The sequence below is a fragment of the Astatotilapia calliptera genome, chromosome 3 (genome assembly GCF_964374335.1).
Source record: "Astatotilapia calliptera chromosome 3, fAstCal68.1, whole genome shotgun sequence".
NCBI classification, from domain to species: Eukaryota; Metazoa; Chordata; class Actinopteri; order Cichliformes; family Cichlidae; genus Astatotilapia; species Astatotilapia calliptera.
Genome location: NC_137424.1, coordinates 79,392,377 through 79,411,639, shown reverse-complemented (window position 1 = coordinate 79,411,639; position 19,263 = coordinate 79,392,377). Strand labels below are relative to the sequence as shown.

The 19,263-nt window shown below is 42.3% G+C and overlaps 1 protein-coding gene across 3 annotated transcripts in view; it reads right to left on the bottom strand.

Moving 5' to 3' along the window:
* LOC145425924 (uncharacterized) overlaps nucleotides 1-10,630 on the bottom strand; it is an 87,794-nt gene extending 77,164 nt beyond the window's left edge. For 2 of the 3 annotated variants that reach the window (XM_080299391.1, XM_080299390.1), the window contains exons 1-3: nucleotides 10,513-10,630; nucleotides 263-378; nucleotides 59-178 (exon numbers count right to left, since the gene is read on the bottom strand). In XM_080299391.1, the coding sequence (XP_080155517.1) occupies nucleotides 59-178; nucleotides 263-351 (209 nt within the window). In that variant the 5' untranslated portion in view covers nucleotides 352-378; nucleotides 10,513-10,630. Of the gene's footprint in view, nucleotides 1-58; nucleotides 179-262; nucleotides 379-4,543; nucleotides 4,630-10,512 lie in introns of all 3 variants that reach the window. The other variant, XM_080299392.1, reaches the window with a different exon arrangement.
* Nucleotides 10,631-19,263: the final 8,633 nt, after the last annotated feature.

Sequence of the window (19,263 nt, the reverse complement as noted above, 5' to 3'; positions counted from 1 at the left end):
TTATTATTATTATTATTATTATTATTATTATTATTATTATTATTATTATTATTATTACCTCTCTGCAGCAGATGCCAGATGGACTTTAAAATCAATGGGACGATCTGCAGACCAGTCACTCTTAAAGGACACACAGCTGGGTTCAGGTTCATGTTTCCGTTTAGTTCCTTGTTTCTTCCTGTGAATAATGATGCAGCAGTGATATGAGTGCTGAGCTGTGACATGGAGAAGAGTCATGGACAGTTAGAGATGGTCATCTCACCTCTGAGCTTTGGTCTGGCTCTCATGTTCCCCACACAGAGTGCTTTTAGAGGGAGGGGCTCCCTCCTCTCTGTCCTCACACTGATCCATGCTGCTCAGCTCACACACACTTTCTACCTGCAGAGGAAACACAAATCATTCATGTGCACATCAACTGAAATCCTCCTTTCCATCATGTGTGCTGTCCAAATATCAGCTGCTTCTTTCCTACTTCATGTCAGTGTCAGCTGAATGCAGTCAGACAGCAGTGTGACATATTCAGTTTAGTTTATAACAGCCCTAATAGAACAGGAGTGGGCAACTCCAGGTCTCAAGGGCTGGTGTCCTGCAGGTTTTAGACATCACCCTGAGTCAACACAACTGAATCAAATGATTGGTTCATTACCAGGACTGTGGAGATCTTCAAGACATGTTGAGGAGGTAATGTAGCCATTAAAATCAGCTCTGTTGGATCAAGCAAACATCTAAAACCGGTAGGACACTGGCCCTTGAGGTCTGGAGTTACCCACTCCTGTAATAGAATCAACTCCTTTTGAAGGCCGTCATTCAAATCCTCAAAATGATCTAAAATGTGTAGCAGCTAGTTAAATTTACCCTTTTTAATTTTTCATATTTATTTCCTATCTTATTCATAGCCTTTTCCTTTTTTGTTTTCTTTAGGTCACGAGCAGTTGTCCAAGCATTTCACTATATATCGTACTGTGTATGACTGTGTACGTGACAAATAAAAATTTGAATTTGAATTTGAAAAGTAGCTTGGCATTAATAACAATAATGGATTGCATTTATATAGCACTTTTCGAGACCCTCAAAGCGCTTTACAATTCCACTATTCATTCACTCTCACATTCACACACTGGTGGAGGCAAACCACAGTTGTAGCCACAGCTGCACTGGGGCAGACTGACAGAGGCGAGGCTGCCATATTGCTGCCATCAATAAGTCAAATACGTATTTTTCCGACCATAAGGTGCACCGGATTATAAGGCACATTAAGCGAAACAAAACGGACAAGTCAAACTTAACTCATTCTTCTTCCTTCATCCACTTCTGTACCATTGATTCATTAATGCTGAATTCTCTCACAGCAGCTCTATTGCCATGTTCTACTGCATGACTGACAGCCTTGAATTTAAAATCCGCTTCATAAGCATGTCTCTTAACAGGTGCCATTTTGGGCTCCTTAGACACACACGATACGGTAATATTATGTTGAAGCACAGTACGTATCACTCCGCGAGGCTCCTGACTACGGTAGTTGTAATGCTCCGACAATCCATCAAGCGGTGCGGCTTCGTAGCTTACCAAAGTTGTACTAAAACATTTTGACAGATGTTTTGAGCGCCGTGTACCACATAAAATTGTTCTGAGGTCACAACCAGAATTCATACATAAATTGCACCGGATTATAAGGTGCACTGTTTATTTTTGAGAAAATTAAAGGCTTTTAAGAGCGCCTTATAATCCGAAAAAATACAGTAATGTTAACGACTTGCATGTTCTACAAAATGTGCTTTGGTGGGTATCTGACACACAAAAACCAAACCAATTCCACTTCACTGTAGTTGCACCATTTTTACAAACCAATTCTGGTTCATCTGTTTCATTCAACGATCCGCTTTCCTCCTCCTCATTCTCCATCGCCGCCATGTTTTTTCCACCATGTGCGTATTAAAACAAATGTATTGCACAAATGCGTTTTACTCATATTCTATTGCGATATTTCATTTTCTTGTCATTGCCTAACATTATACCTGTGTTACTGTGAACGGTATAATATGGCCCAGCCCCATTTCCGATCCTGTGTTGTTTCAGCTGTTCAACAAAAACATTCAAGTTACAGTTAGTTTATAAGGGATTTACAGTGAGATTCATCTTTAATTTGCCTGATTGTTTTTTGTTTTTTGTTTTAACTCTAATTAAACCTGCACTGTCTTAAAGTGAAACAGAAAGTCCTCAGACTGTAACAGCAAATCATATTCATCAGAGAAAGCAGAAAGAGGACACATCAACAGTTTGGTCCATTCAGATAAGAAAAGACCAGAGGAAGGCCTGGACGTCCACAGAAGACAGGTGTGGATCATCCCAGGATCCTTTCATGGTAGAGCTGGGCGATATGAGATTTTTTCATATCACGATATGTTTTTTTCATTTCAGGCGATAACGATATCTATCACGATATAAGCCAAATAACTATATTTGTAAGATTTAAATGTGCCGTTGCTCACAAGTAAAATGTGAAATAATCAACAGCTTGTTTTTATTTAAATATTTATTTCCCATAGTAAGTTCAACAGGGTAGATGTACTTAAGGAACATGAGACTTTTTCAGATAAATAAAGGCAAATATTGCAAACTACACAAAAGGCAGTTTAAAGCGTTTAAGTTTCAAAATAGAACAAACGAAACAGACTAAATTGTCAATTCCACTTAGAAACAAAATATTAATTCTAAAAATAAATCTTAGTTTGTTTTACAGAAGAACAGACAAAACTGACTAACTTTTGTCAATATCAAATAAACTGAGAACTAAAAGGAAATTCTCAATCTCTCCTTGTTGTATAGCTTAGCTTTTCAAACAGTTTTAACAGTTACTTTAGTCTGACAAAAGCCGAATGACGAATTAGCGCTTCCAGTCAGAGACTGAGGCTACGTCCACACGTACACGGGTATTTTTGAAAACGGAGATTTTCCGTTTTCGTTTTAAAAAATAATCCCGTCCACAAATAAAGGCAGAAATGAAGGAAAACGCTTCTATGAACATGCCAAAGCAGCAGGTGGCGCTAGATTCCTAACCGTGCAGAAATGTTGGCCAATCAGAAGTCTAGAAGCCTCGGTGGGAAAAAGTAAACAAAGCTGGGGCATAGAAGCAGAACCGAGTCGTATGTGTGGAGGGACAGTAACTGTGTGTATATGTAAGCATTTAAACACTGCAGAGAGTAGAATTAACAGTATTGTAGAAATTCATTTCACCGAAACAATAACGTGGCGCAGTGTGACGCATGCACCAGTTTACTGTATTTCCAGACTTGCTTTCGGCACAATTTACAGTGCACGCTACTCTGTTTTTTGTCAGACTTGAAATAGCCGAAATACCTTCACACTACGGAACTTCTATGGCTCTTCTGTTCGACAATCTCTCCGGCATTGGAACCATCATCTGTTTTCTCTTCGGTCACGCTCGGTTGATTTTTCTAGTCCGCACACTCATTTCCTCCATGGTGGCCGGCTGCTTCCCAAACAAATACACATGTGCGGCTTGGCACTTGTGCTGTACGTAACAAGTCACGCGACGTGACGCTGCTGCTGTGGTTCGGCTCTGCGCTACTTAATTTGGATTGGCTGACCTTTTTTTTTTTTCTTTCTTTAAGAGGACAAGAGCGGCGAGGTCTATCGCGATAGCTTAATTCCTCTATCGAGTAAAAGTTAAATCGCGATACATATCGTTATCGTTCTATCACCCAGCTGTATTTCATGGTAAAGAAAAAGCCGTCATCACAACATCAGCCAAGTGAGGAAGACTCTCCAGGAGGAAGATGATCATTACCCAAGTCTTATTTTTCAACTAAGACTGATATTATTGGTGATTAGCTCAGAACCTGAGAATAGATATATATTGTTATATTCTATATAAATTATCCACAGTAAACCCATATGAAGGCCCAGTTGAGCCGAAATAACATTAAATCATAATATTACTGTTGCATTCAGAAATGGACTTTTGATTTATTTTTTTTCATACTGCCCACCAGAATGTTCAACACAGTTTGTTCCAACCACCTCTAAACTGAGCAGCCATAAAGCATGCTAAACATGTTTAACATTTATAGTTTACATCAGACACAATGGATCTATTCTGGTGTTTATATAAAGAACAGGAAAATATGTTATAACACCACGAGGACAAAAATTAAGACGTATTTTCTCAATATTAAGATCAACAAAAAAATAAATGATTATTAAAAAGTCCGCATGTGACTTCAACTGAAAAATAGTCTGTGATCATCTTTAACTGAGTAATTTACAGACAGATGTTAGCTCAATAAGTTTAGTCTAATTCAGTGTTACAGGAACTCTGATGGTAATGTGAGTGATGTTACACTTAAGGAGTTTCCATCCTGTGTGGGAGCAGAGCAGCTATACCAAACATCGTCCAAGAGGTCCAGTCAGAGCTAAACTATCCTCATAAACACAAAAAAAAGTCCTGCTGCTGTGACGTCATAAATGTCACTGCAATTCTACTCTGGTTAGCAGCTCCAGATAAACACAGATGTGTTCTTACTGCAGTCACATAGCCACAAGTCTGCTGGAAGAATCAACTAAATCCGCCGTGACAAACTGTGAGTTTGTCTCACTCTGCGATTCCACCTGAAGAGGCATAGACAAATATAAATAATAAATATAAAGACCCCAGAATCTTTCCAGCGGCTCTCCGGCTGAGCTCAGACCATATTCAGCGTTTTAGAGAGAAGAAAAGCATCTTTATTTCAGTAACAATGCCCAGTACCCAGGACCAAGCTGTCAGCTTACAAAGTGTTCATACACTAGCTAAGATAAACTGCGGTCAAGTGAGCCCTCACTTACGAAGTCGCAGTCAAGCTAGCCGCCCCGCCAGCCGCACCTAAAATGTTGTTGCACTACTCTTACGCATATTACGGTATAGGTGCCGACTGGCTTAGAAACGCAGTGTTTTCTGTCCTGACACTATTTTACTTCACAATCCACTCCCAGTTTTGGTTAATCTCCACTTTCACCCCTGTGATCCACAGCCCAAATTACTGTATGATTCAGAGAAAATTAACAATAAAATTTACCCAATTTACTCAACTATACTTTTAATGTCCTCATCTTTGAGCTCAGATTACAGGAAAACTGTAAGAGGTGACGCAGATATTTCACTGGATTATGACTCTGGGTGACCCCCACTCTGCACCCTGTGATCCACAGCAAAAATTACTGTACAGTTTTTGAGAAAATTGATAGTAAACTTTGCACAATTTACTGTACTATACTCTATATATTCTCATTTTTGAGCTCAGATTACAGGAAAACCATAAGAGGTGACGCAGATATTTCACTGGATTATGAATCTAGGCTGTCGCCACTCTGCACCCTGTGATCCACAGCCAAAATTACTGTACGGTTTTTGAGAAAATTGATAGTAAACTTTGCACAATTTACTCTACTGTACTCTATATATTCTCATCTTTGAGCTTAGATTACAGGAAAACCATAAGAGGTGACGCAGATATCTCACTGGATTATGACTCTGGGTGACCCCCACTCTGCACCCTGTGATCCACAGCAAAAATTACTGTATGGATTTTGAGAAAATTCATAGCAAAATCTTCCCATTTTGCTTTACTGTACTTTATACATTGACATCTTTGAGCTCCGATTACAGGAAAACTGTAAGAGGTGACGCAGATATTTCACTGGGTTATGAATCTAGGCTGTCGCCACTCTGCACCCTGTGATCCACAGCAAAAATTACTGTACGGTTTTTGAGAAAATTGATAGTAAACTTTGCACAATTTACTCTACTGTACTCTATATATTCTCATCTTTGAGCTTAGATTACAGGAAAACTATAAGAGGTGACGCAGATATCTCACTGGATTATGACTCTGGGTGACCCCCACTCTGCACCCTGTGATCCACAGCAAAAATTACTGTACGGATTTCTGATGAAATTAAATCCTATTCCATTACCAAACAAAATGAGTTCATTGAAGTATTTGCTTAACTACAAGAAATGTCTTTCCACACACAATTTAAATTTTTCAAAATGTCATTCACACACCACCTCAAGTATCAACTTCAGTTTTAGACATTATTTATTCAGTGCTTAATCACAACAATAGTCAACTTAAGGCACTTACATAATAAGTTAAACCTTACAATAATACATACAGAGAAAAACCCAACAATCATATGACCCCCTATGAGCAACAGTGGGAAGGAAAAACTCCCTTTTAACAGGAAGAAACCTCCAGCAGAACCAGGCTCAGGGAGGGGCGGCCATCTGCCTCAACCGGTCAGGGTGAGAAATTACATTTCTCAGATTACTGATTTCTCATATTACTACTACTACACAGTTTAGATACACTCAACAAAAATATAAACGCAACACCTTTGTTACTGCTCCCATTCCCCATGGGATGGACATAGAGACCGAAAATTCATTCCAGATACACAATATAACCATCCCTCCCAAACAGTGGTCACAAATCAGTCCAAATGTGTGGTAGTGGGCACATCTGCCATATTGAGATAATCCATCCCACCTCACAGGTGTGCCACATCAGGATGCTGATCTGACATCATGAGTAGTGCACAGGTGTACCTCAGACTGCCCACAACAAAAGGCCACCCTGGAATGTGCAGTTTTTTGCGCTATTGGGGGTCTGGGGACCCAGAACCGGTCAGTATCTGGTGTGACCACCATTTGCCTCATGCAGTGCAACACATCGTCGCATGGAGTCTATCAGATTGTCAATTGTGGCCTTTGGAATGTTGGTCCACTCCACTTCAATGGCTGTGCGAGGTTGTTGGATATTCGTGGGAACTGGTACACGCTGTCGTATACGCCGGTCAAGCACATCCCGAACATGCTCAATGGGTGACATGTCCGGTGAGTATGCTGGCCATGCAAGAACTGGGACATTCTCAGCTGCCATCTGCCCTGAACAATGTGAACCATGATTCATCCGTGAAGCGCACACCTCTCCAACGTGCCAGACGCCATCGAATGTGAGCATTTGCCCACACAAGTCTGTTACGGCGACGAGCTGGAGTCAGGTCAAGACCCCGATGAGGACGACGGGCATGCAGTTGAGCTTCCCTGAGACGGTTTCTGACAGTTTGTGCAGAAATTGTTTGGTTGTGCAAACCAATTGTTCCAGCAGCTGTCTGGGTGGCTGGTCTCAGACGATCTTGGAGGTGAACCTGCTGGATGTGGAGGTCCTGGGCTGGTGTGGTTACACGAGGTCTGCGGTTGTGAGGCCGGTTGGATGTGCTGCCATATTCTCTGAAACGCCTGTGGAGACGGCTTATGGTTGAGAAATGAACATTCAATGCACGGGCGACAGATCTGGTTGACATTCCTGCTGTCAGCATGCCAGTTGCACGCTCCCTCATTGCTTGTGGCATCTGTGGCATTTTGCTGTGAGACAAAACTGCACATTCCAGGGTGGCCTTTTGTTGTGGGCAGTCTGAGGTACACCTGTGCACTACTCATGATGTCAGATCAGCATCCTGATGTGGCACACCTGTGAGGTGGGATGGATTATCTCAATATAGCAAATGTGCCCACTACCACACATTTGGACTGATTTGTGACCACTGTTTGGGAGGGATGGTTATATTGTGTATCTGGAATGAATTTTAGGTCTCTACGTCCATCCCATGGGGAATGGGAGCAGTAACAAAGGTGTTGCGTTTATATTTTTGTTGAGTGTATCTAAACTGTGTAGTAGTAATATGAGAAATCAGTAATCTGAGAAATGTAATTTCTCACCCTGACCGGTTGAGGCAGATGGCCGCCCCTCCCTGAGCCTGGTTCTGCTGGAGGTTTCTTCCTGTTAAAAGGGAGTTTTTCCTTCCCACTGTTGCTCATAGGGGGTCATATGATTGTTGGGTTTTTCTCTGTATGTATTATTGTAAGGTTTAACTTATTATGTAAGTGCCTTAAGTTGACTATTGTTGTGATTAAGCACTGAATAAATAATGTCTAAAACTGAAGTTGATACTTGAGGTGGTGTGTGAATGACATTTTGAAAAATTTAAATTGTGTGTGGAAAGACATTTCTTGTAGTTAAGCAAATACTTCAATGAACTCATTTTGTTTGGTAATGGAATAGGATTTAATTTCATCAGAAATCCGTACAGTAATTTTGGCTGTGGATCACAGGGTGCAGAGTGGGGGTCACCCAGAGTCATAATCCAGTGAGATATCTGCGTCACCTCTTATAGTTTTCCTGTAATCTAAGCTCAAAGATGAGAATATATAGAGTACAGTAGAGTAAATTGTGCAAAGTTTACTATCAATTTTCTCAAAAACCGTACAGTAATTTTGCTGTGGATCACAGGGTGAAGAGTGGCGACAGCCTAGAGTCAGAATCCAGTGAGATATCTGCGTCACCTCTTATAGTTTTCCTGTAATCTGAGGCCAAAGATGTCAATATGTAGAGTACAGTAAAGCAAAATGGGAAGATTTTGCTATGAATTTTCTCAAAATCCATACAGTAATTTTTGCTGTGGATCACAGGGTGCAGAGTGGCGACAGCCTAGATTCATAATCCAGTGAAATATCTGCGTCACCTCTTATGGTTTTCCTGTAATCTGAGCTCAAAAATGAGAATATATAGAGTATAGTACAGTAAATTGTGCAAAGTTTACTATCAATTTTCTCAAAATCCATACAGTAATTTTTGCTGTGGATCACAGGGTGCAGAGTGGGGGTCACCCAGAGTCATAATCCAGTGAAATATCTGCGTCACCTCTTACAGTTTTCCTGTAATCTGAGGTCAAAGACGAGGATATTAAAAGTACAGTAGAGTAAATTGTGCATATTTACTATGGATTTTCCCAAAAACCGTACAGTAATTTTGGCTGTGGATCACAGGGTGCAGAGTGGAGATGGCCTAGATTCATAATCCAGTGAAATATCTGCATCACCTCTTACAGTTTTTCTGTAATCTGAGCTTAAAGATGAGAATATATAGAGTATAGTACAGTAAATTGTGCAAAGTTTACTATCAATTTTCTCAAAAACTGTACAGTAATTTTGGCTGTGGATCACAGGGTGCAGAGTGGCGACAGCCTAGATTCATAACCCAGTGAAATATCTGCGTCACCTCTTACAGTTTTCCTGTAATCGGAGCTCAAAGATGTCAATGTATAAAGTACAGTAAAGCAAAATGGGAAGATTTTGCTATGAATTTTCTCAAAATCCATACAGTAATTTTGGCTGTGGATCACAGGGTGCAGAGTGGGGGTCACCCAGAGTCATAATCCAGTGAAATATCTGCGTCACCTCTTACAGTTTTCCTTTAATCTAAGCTCAAAGATGAGAATATATAGAGTACAGTAGAGTAAATTGTGCAAAGTTTACTATCAATTTTCTCAAAATCCGTACAGTAATTTTGGCTGTGGATCACAGGGTGCAGAGTGGGGGTCCCCCAGAGTCAGAATCCAGTGAAATATCTGTGTCACCTCTTACAGTTTTCCTGTAATCAGAGCTCAAAGATGTCAATATGTGGAGTACAGTAAAGCATAATGGGAAGATTTTGCTATGAATTTTCTCAAAATCCATACAGTAATTTTGGCTGTGGATCACAGGGTGAAGAGTGGCGACAGCCTAGAGTCAGAATCCAGTGAAATATCTGCGTCACCTCTTACAATTTTCCTGTAATCGGAGCTCAAAGATGTTAATATGTGGAGTACAGTAAAGCATAATGGGAAGATTTTGCTATGAATTTTCTCAAAATCCGTACAGTAATTTTGGCTGTGGATCACAGGGTGCAGAGTGGGGGTCACCCAGAGTCATAATCCAGTGAAATATCTGCGTCACCTTTTACAGTTTTCCTGTAATCTGAGCTCAAAGATGAGGACATTAAAAGTATAGTTGAGTAAATTGGGTAAATTTTATTGTTAATTTTCTCTGAATCATACAGTAATTTGGGCTGTGGATCACAGGGGGGAAAGTGGAGATACACTAAAAATGGGAGTGGATTGTGAAGTAAAATAGTGTCAGGACACAAAACACTGCGTTTCTAAGCCGGTTTTCACCCATACCGTAATATACGTAAGAGTAGTGCAACCACATTTTCGGTGCGGCTGGCGGGGCGGCTAGCTTGACTGCGACTTCGTAAGTGAGGGCTCACTTGACCGCAGTCTAAGATAACTAAGCAACAGATAATCTGACAGCAGTTACTGTGGAACAGCGGCCGAGTTTAGGACACATTCAGTCTGATTCCCGGATCACACACACTAACAGTAAATGGCGGGCACACTGGGCCTTGGTCCAGCTGTGAGTCCGTTACCGTGAACTATGGATTTGTGCTGTTTGTGCTGGAACTAAGCTGCACACAGCTGATGTTAGCCAGGAAACATTACACACTGACTTTAATGGAGAGACTGAAAATACAAACACACACAGTTTGTTGTGTGAAGAAATCAAACATGAGCTGAACAAACAGTAAAGTTCCTAAAGACAAACTGTTAAAGGAGGAAACAAAGCAAACTTACAGTTTCTTCGCACACCAACAACAAGCTCCACTCCACACTGAGCTACTTCCTGGAAGAAGGCGGGATTCCACCTCAAGCGGCATAGGCATCCGGGACAGGAGTTAGATTTTCACAATAAGAGCACTGCTTCTTCTAACTCGGAGGTTCCCAAAGTGTGGGGCCCGCCCCTTAGGGGGGGCGCAGGGAGGGCGCGGTATGAAAAGAACAGGTTTTTAGACGGGGCTCCCAGACAAACGCAAAGCAGGAGATGAAGCATCGACAAATGTTTCCAAACCAACCTCCTTCCAAGCCAAAGACTAGAAAATATGGTGAAGCATATCTTCCCTTTGGCTTCACCTGCACAGGTGCTGAGGTAGGTCTCCCTTGCAAAATTGGTTTTCCCTGCGTCGGGAGCACACGCTGGGCTCTCCAAATCACGGACAAACAGTATCCTACAATCCTGATTTTTAGTTCACAAACACTTGTTGTAATGACTAACTACTCTGACGTTTTGGAGATGTTAGCTCTGTATACAGTAAATTTACAGTGGGATACAAATAATATCAGACTGATCCTGCCACGATTTGTTCCACCAGTTTAAATCACGGACAAACACAGTTTTTTATGTTTTTAAACCCGTTTTGCACAGAGAGACATTTTTTGAAAAATGTATTAAGTATGTTGATTATTATTACACAGGAAAAAAACAACTACACGTAAAATAATGACACCGTGACGCCTCTGTCTTTTTAAATGGAGGGACAGTAACTCCGTGTGTGTGTGTAAGCGTGTAAAAACTGAAGTAACAGTATTTTGTCTCTTTCCGCCATTGTAGAAATTCATCTCATGTAAACAATAACGTGGCGGACAGTGTGATGTGAAAAAAGGCACACTTAAAAGCAAAAAAGGAGTTTTAAACAATCTCCATTTTCGGTGATTCGAAACGCCGTTTACGTGTGGACGAAAGGCCCAAATGCAGAGAAACAGCTGTGTTTTCAAAAAACACCCATGTAGGTGTGGACTGTTGGATTATAATATTATTTTATGCCATGTTAGACCCCTAATTAAAGATTGTGAATTATTATGTAGTTTTAGTTTGCATTATTCTCCTGAATTAGAAGAAGTTGATAACTATTGCATTAGTTAAACTGGTTTGCATTACATTAGACTGCTGATTTATTGTGGATGAATGATATTGTTTTATGATGCATTATACTGCTGAGTTATAAGAAAATACTGTTCGCAGAAAGTCATCGCCTTATTTGTCTGATTAGAAGAGAACAGAGCATACTGCTCCATCTCAGCAGAAGCAGATAAACAGGGAGCCAAGGTCGTAGCTTAGGCGCTGTGTGAGAGAAAGCATGTGAATGTTTAGGCTTTTATGATAAGGTGGGGGCACCAGAGGCTATAAGAGTTTGATCAATGCTCCACCATTTTGAGATCTGATGCTGTCTGCGTACGGTGTCCATCTCCCACGCCTGTGATCATTAAAATCATCGTTTGACTCAACCCGGCCGGACCAGTGTTGTTATTGTGGTTTTTCCTCTTGTCTCCATCCCCAATATTTGAATCCGTAACAGGACGTAGCATAAAAGAGTTAGTAATGTATTTTGTTACTACTTATAATTATTACTTGTATTTGCTTAATTGTTTACTAAATATTTGAGGTGTGAAATAAACCGCAATGGAGTTTGGAAACAAAATATGGGTGTGTGTGGTTGGAGGATGTGTTTGTGGGTCTCCATGTATCCTGCAGGTTGAACACATAGGCCAGCAGAGCTGTAGTGTAGCTGCTGCTCAGTGTAGAATAAGGAGGGGATGTTTTTCTCATTATCATTCATTATTTTAATATGGCATTATTAGTTCATCAGAAGTATATAACCAGCTTTGCATTAAACATAAATTGAAGTTTTTGACCTTATATTATCCTTTGCATTATAGTGATGGCTTTAACTTTAGTTTGATCTTTTCCTTACAGGTACCAGAATAATAACATGATTTTTCATTGCCGATGTAACCATGATCATTTATACACATTGCAGTTTGTTGCTTATTCTAGAGTTGTGCTCAAGTTAATTAAAGGTTAAAAGCTACAGCCAGCGTGATGTCTGGCTGATCTATGGAGGGCAAAGGCTTTGAGCTTGGAAGGCCACACGCGCTTACACAGCACTTATACGATGTTATTCTTGGTGATTTTGTGCTTAGTCATGTTTTAATATGTTTTAAGTAGAAGTAGCTGATCCAGTAATATTCATTTAATGTTATATACTTGATTTAGAGCAATACACACTGATGGTCTTAATAAATGAAAGTCCTTGTAGCTGCCATGTTGTGTCTTAGCAGGGGTACAGACGGTTCCAGGAGACGGGGGCAGTCAGCGTCTGCCCTCGGGAAGGAGACAATGTTATTCTTTGTGTTAAATAAAATCGTCAACATTGATTGTATTACACCTGTCACTACGCATGAAGGGGCGTTCTAATACCCTGATTTCATAAAACTATGGAGATGTGTTTTTTGAGCTGAGATCTGAGACTGTCTGCATACAGTGTCCATCTCCCACGTGTGACCATTAAAATCATCGTTTGACTCAACCCGACCGGACCAGTGTTGTTATTGTGGGTTTTTCCTCTGGTGTCCATCCCCAATATTTTGAACTCGTAACATCAGGTCACTGAGAGACTCCTTGAGACAAGCCAGGCTCTTGATCATCACAGGATCCTTTAAAAGATCAAAACAAAGAACTTTAATGGACAAACAGTAATCTTCTTTCATTAAACCCAGTGTGAGAACAAAAGGAGGCAGAGTTCCTGATTCAGTGACTCAAACATCAGCGTGATAATAGAAAGCTGTAGGAATGATCCTAATATAAAAACATATGACGTTGTCTCAGCCTTCAAAGAGGAATCATATTTCATGTGAATACTTCGCCTTTTCATTTATGAATGGAGCATCATCAGTTTCTTCATTTTTAGCTGACAGAATAAAAAGCTTTAGCATTTTCCACTACGACCTCTACAAACACCACACAGGCTCACCTTCTTCCTGTTTATCATTTATGTATTTATTTATTCATTTCTATTACTGTCATTATTCCTATTAATATAATTCACATTACATGTGTAATATAGCAATGCTAACAAGCATCAGAAAACAGGAAGCAGGACAAAATAAGAACAAATAGAATAAGAGCACAAGTTGGAAACACCACGGGTGAAAAACTAAAGTTACACAAACCAACTAAGTGTTGTGTCAGGGGCCCAGCATTGAGTTCATGTGTGAAAGTGAACAATATCAATGCTCAAAGTAAAGCTGTCAAATGTGGAGTCACACAGGAGGTAATATTGAGACCACTTCTCTTTCTACTACAGCTTGATGACTTTGTTCAATCCTGCAAATTATCGTTTGCCAGTTATACAAATGTCTTATTGACTCAACAAACGACCATCTGCAGCGACAGGTTGGGGTGAGAGAAGGAAGACAGGATAAAGAAATGCTGTGGAAGAAAGAGAGAGATTGATAACAAGGATGACTCAGTGCAGAGAGGTCTGTTAACACATAGTGGGTGAAGAAGAAACAACCAGTGCATCATGGGAGTCCCTGGCAGGCTACGTCTATTGCAGCATAACTAAGGGAGGATTCAGGGTCACCTGGTCCAGCCCTAACTATATGCTTTAGCAAAAAGGAAAGTTTTAAGCCTAATCTTAAAAGTAGAGATAGTGTCTGTCCCCCGAATCCAAACTGGAAGCTGGTTCCACAGAAGAGGGGCCTGAAAACTGAAGGCTCTCCCTCCCATTCAACTTTTAAATACTCTAGGAACAACAAGTAGGCCTGCAGAGCGAGAGCGAAGTGCTCTAATAGGGTGATATGGTACTACAAGGTCATTAAGATAAGATGGGGCCTGATTATTTAAGACCTTGTATGTGAGGAGCAGGATTTTGAATTCAATTCTGGATTTAACAGGAAGCCAATGAAGGGAAGCCAAAACAGGAGAAATCTGCTCTCTCCTTCTAGTCCCTGTCAGGACTCTTGCTGCAGCGTTTTGGATTAACTGAAGGCTTTTCAGCGAGTTTTTAGGACATCCTGATAATAATGAATTACAGCCGTCCAGCCTGAAAGTAATAAATGCATGAACTAGTTTTTCAGCGTCACTCTGAGACAGGATATTTCTAATTTTAGAGATGTTGCGCATATGGAAGAAAGCAGTCTTACATATTTGTTTAATATGTGCGTTGAAGGACATGTCCTGGTCAAAAATGACTCCAAGGTTCCTCACAGCGTTACTGGAGGCCAAGGTAATGCCATCCAGAGTAAGAATCTGGTTAGATACCATATTTCTAAGATTTTCAGGGCCGAGTACAATAACCTCAGTTTTATCTGAATTAAGAAGCAAAAAGTTAGCGGCCATCCAGGTCTTTATGTCTTTAAGACATTCCTGCAGTTTAACTAATTGGTGTGTGTTATCTGGCTTCATGGACAGATAGAGCTGGGTGTCATCAGCATAGCAGTGAAAATTTATGCTATGTCTTCTAATGATACTGCCTAAGGGAAGCATGTATAATGTAAAAAACAGAATTGGTCCTAGCACTGAACCCTGTGGAACACCATAATTAACCTCAGTGTGTGAAGAGGACTCTCCATTTACATGTACAAAGTGGAGTCTATTAGATAGATATGATACAAACCACTGCAGCGCAGTACCTGTAATAGCTACAGCATGTTCTAATCGCTCTAATAGGATATTATGGTCGACAGTATCGAACGCTGCACTGAGGTCTAGCAGGACAAGCACAGAGATGAGTTCACTGTCAGAGGCCATATGAAGATCATTTGTAACCTTCACTAAAGCTGTTTCTGTGCTGTGATGAGCTCTGAAACCTGACTGAAACTCTTCAAATAAGCCATTCCTCTGCAGATGATCTGTTAGCTGTTTGACAACTACAAACCCTAGTCCTGATACATAAGTGCATTAGGTCCTCATTGTCTCAGTAAACAAGTAACAACAGTTGTGATTTATTTTGACATGTGTACTCAACTTTGACACATTGTTTGACACCCTGAAGTAGGATTTTGGGTTCATCACATTTCATTGAGGCATGATAGGCCACAAACATGCTGGAAGCACCTAAAGAATGAGGTTGTTCTTCTAGAGTTAAATGTGGTTGTTTTGGTTTCCCCAATCACTGATGTGGGGACAGTAAAGATAATTGTAAATGCCTTTGAGAAGGTTTACACTGTTTAAATGGGTCAGTTGCCCTACAATACTAAAGAGTACAGTACACTGCATAGATAGGGAGGAAAGATCTATCTATCTGTTGTAAATTTAGCTCAGAAGTGTTTGATATATGTTGGCTGTGTGGAAATTCATGGCTACTTCTGGGTTTTACCCCAGACTTTGGGAAGCACTAACATTGAAGTTAGTTTATGTTTGTGGTATTCACTTACCTATAGGTACAAATATAGTCACTGTCCTTTATGGCAAACATCTGGACAGGGCAAAGCAAATGGTACAAAGGAGTGTGTGTGATGTTTGGTGAGGCATGTGTCCCTCAATCCCTAATAACACTGGGGATGAAGGTCTTTTACAGAAAAAGTTAATAAATTGGGAAACATGGGTTGATGAATTTATTGATAAAGTGGAATATATATCACACACTGAAAGATTTCCTTATCTAAACAACGGGTTCTTATGAAAGAGCAGCTTGATGTAACTAAGGTTGAAGTTTTCTTTTGCAGATGAACAACAGGCTGTTTCATTTCTGTATATGGTCTAATATTGTGTTTTCTTTTATGATATAACTGCCTCTATCTTTGAAGAAAGGGTTATATATAAACTTATAAACTTATGAAGCGCCCGCCCAGTCATAAGTTGTACCAAATGAGCAATTTTAGCCGAATCAGAGGCAAAGGCACAAGAGAGCATTGCGTCAAAAAACCCCGGCTCTTCCCCAACTCGGCGTCAAATTTTTCAGGCGCGGGGAGTGAGTACTCTCGCTGCCGCGGTGGAGGTGAAGGAGGAAGCGGACAGGCTGCCGCAGCTTCCAGCGAAGTGGGCGGGCTGCCGTATTAGGTGAGGAAATCAACATACCTTTAAGCTCTGTTATGGCTTGCAGAAGCACGGTTTGTTCCTTTGAAATGTACTTCAGCATTTCCTTGTGTCGCTCCAAAACCTCAGCTTGGAAAGACAGCTGGCGTGAAGCAGAATCCGCTGGGTCCATGGTGGTGGGATTATTCTGTCACGGAAAAGAGGGACCCAGGCGCAGTTCTTCTTCACAGAAACACAGTGCGTTTATTTACAGTGAAACAGACAGGCAAGTCCAACAATTCACTCAAAAGTGCAATTTTCCAATCTTGCTTGTCCCTTGCTCCCAGTGCATTCCGTGTTGTAACTCCCTTAGTGTGTGTGCTCCCCAACTCGCTTCTCCGCTCGCCCCTCCTGGAGGAAGAAGGAAAATCCACCGTTAGCCACACGTTAGCCAAATAACAAGCTCACACGGACTATACCAGTTCGGAGTAATAATCCCACGTCGACTGTCGCCGCAAGTCCAGGTTAAATACCTCTTTCTAGCCGGGAGGAATGATTACCAACAGCTGGTCAGGTAATCAGCTGCAGGTGGGCCGGCAACAGCGAAGAGGGACTCCCAATAATCCACCCCTAGATTACCAGTCCGACAAGAGGGTTAAACGGCGGAGGAAGAAGGATTACGTGACGCCGGACGTTAGACTCACTCCACTGCAGTCCTTTGTTGGGAGTGCAGCGTTCTGAGCTTCATAAACTCTGATTCCTCATCGCAGCCCAGTCCGTTGGAGGATTTGCAGCCCAGTTTGCCACCCCCCACTTCCCGGAGGAGGCGACGCTCACACCGTCACCACTCTTTTTCTGCGGAGCAGGGCGGTGAGTTATGATTGCTTTCGTTCCTCTGAGCTGGAAAAAAACAATCATATGAACACTGCTAAGACTGAGACTGTTAAGACTGTTAGACGTGGTGGTGGTAGGAAGCTAAAAACCATTTTAGAGGAGTCTGTGTTTGCTGAGCCTGCTCCTTCACCCCGTTGTGTTCCTGCTCCCAGGGCAGCTCGGGCCCAGCATTCCCCTGCACCTGTTTCAGTGCTTCAGGTGAGGGAGGCTGAGGTCCAGCTGGTCCCTGCTCTGGTGTCTACGTTGGCTGAGCCTCTGCCTGTCGCTGCACCCGTACCAGCTCATCGGGTGGGAGTGGCTGGTGTCCGGCAGGTACCTGCACCTGTTTCTGACCTCGCTGGAGGCTCAGGTGAGCCCGTCCAGCAGTTTTCTTTAGGCTCCGTAGGCTCAGACAACCTAGCCCAGCCATATGCTAATCCACCACCTCACGCACCATTACTGCCATTCTTACAAGAGTCAATACATCTTAAACTTCTATCCATAGCTCAAACATTAGCTCACCTATCGGCTCAGTCACCTGCTCAGTTCTCACCTCAGTCGTTTACTCAGCCTTCTGCCTCTGTTGGAGGGTCCGAGGGGCCCGTCCAGCCTTCTGTTCCCGCTGGGGGTTCTGGAGAACAGCACCAGCCTTTGTTCGCCTCCGCTGGAGGGTCCGAGGGGCCCGTCCAGCCTTCTGCCTCCACTGGAGGGTCCGAGGGGCCCGTCCAGCAACCCAGGCCGTCGCCTGCAGCTCCACCCTCGTCTGGCCCAGCCTCCGAGTCTTCACCCTCGCCTGGTCCAGCCTCCGATTCTTCGGCTCCGCCTTGTCCAGCCGCCGAGTCTTTGGTGTCGCCTGGTGCAGCCTCCGAGTCTTCGGCGTCACCTGGTCCAGCCTCCGAGTCTGCGCCTTCGGCGTCGCCTGGTCCAGCCTCCATGTCTGCGCCTTCGGCGTCGCCTGGTCCTGCCTCCATGTCTTCGCCTTCGGCGTCGCCTGGTCCTGCCTTACTCCGACTAGCTTTGTCTGCGCCTGAGGTCTCCATGCCGTCTTGTCCTGCACATCCTGTCTGGCCTGCTCGTCCTGCACGTCCTGTCCGGCCGCTTTCCAGGCCGATGACTGGACATCATTGCCGTCAGGGACGGCCCCCTGAACTACGTTGCCGCTGGTGCCTCCCGCCCAGTGGCATGTCTAGAAAATTTTTGTAGGGGGGGCCAGGTAGGGGCACAGATTTGGAGAAGGGTGGCAGATGTAATTGGCAGATAATGTTTAAAAAAAATTCTACCAACCGTTAACCATAATTCAATAATCCTATAAACCTAATAACCGAATGCGCTTTTAACTCTTATTAGAATGAGATTTTAACCACTACGGTGCAAAGTTTTTAGATACTGCGTTGATAAAGTACAAGAGATACAATCAGTGCTTTGTCAGTGTTTACTCAGTATTCAAGGACAGCAATATTTGCATAGTATTTTTACTGACATATAGTGCACATATGTTTTGGGCAAAAACATTTTTTAATATTAAAATACGATCCCACAACAATTTTATCCCACAACTTAGACATTCACATTACTCACACCCTCATTACACATACATATAGGGTATTGGGGGTGGGCACGATACACGGAGTCCAAGTTACCATCAGGGTGTACCCCTCACCCCTGGCGTCGTTGCCCACCTCTCAATTTTAAATACACGTAGACATTGAGGGCTAGCAGGAGGGACTATGCGCTTACCTGCTGCTCTCTGGCAGGTAGCTCCATGCCCTCCTGGGTTTTAATTGCACCTTAGAACACACATGCATCAACACTACAATGAGCGGGTGGAGGGAGGTTTGGAGTCTTCTCTCACCCCCGTTCTCTGCGGCCTGCTGGAG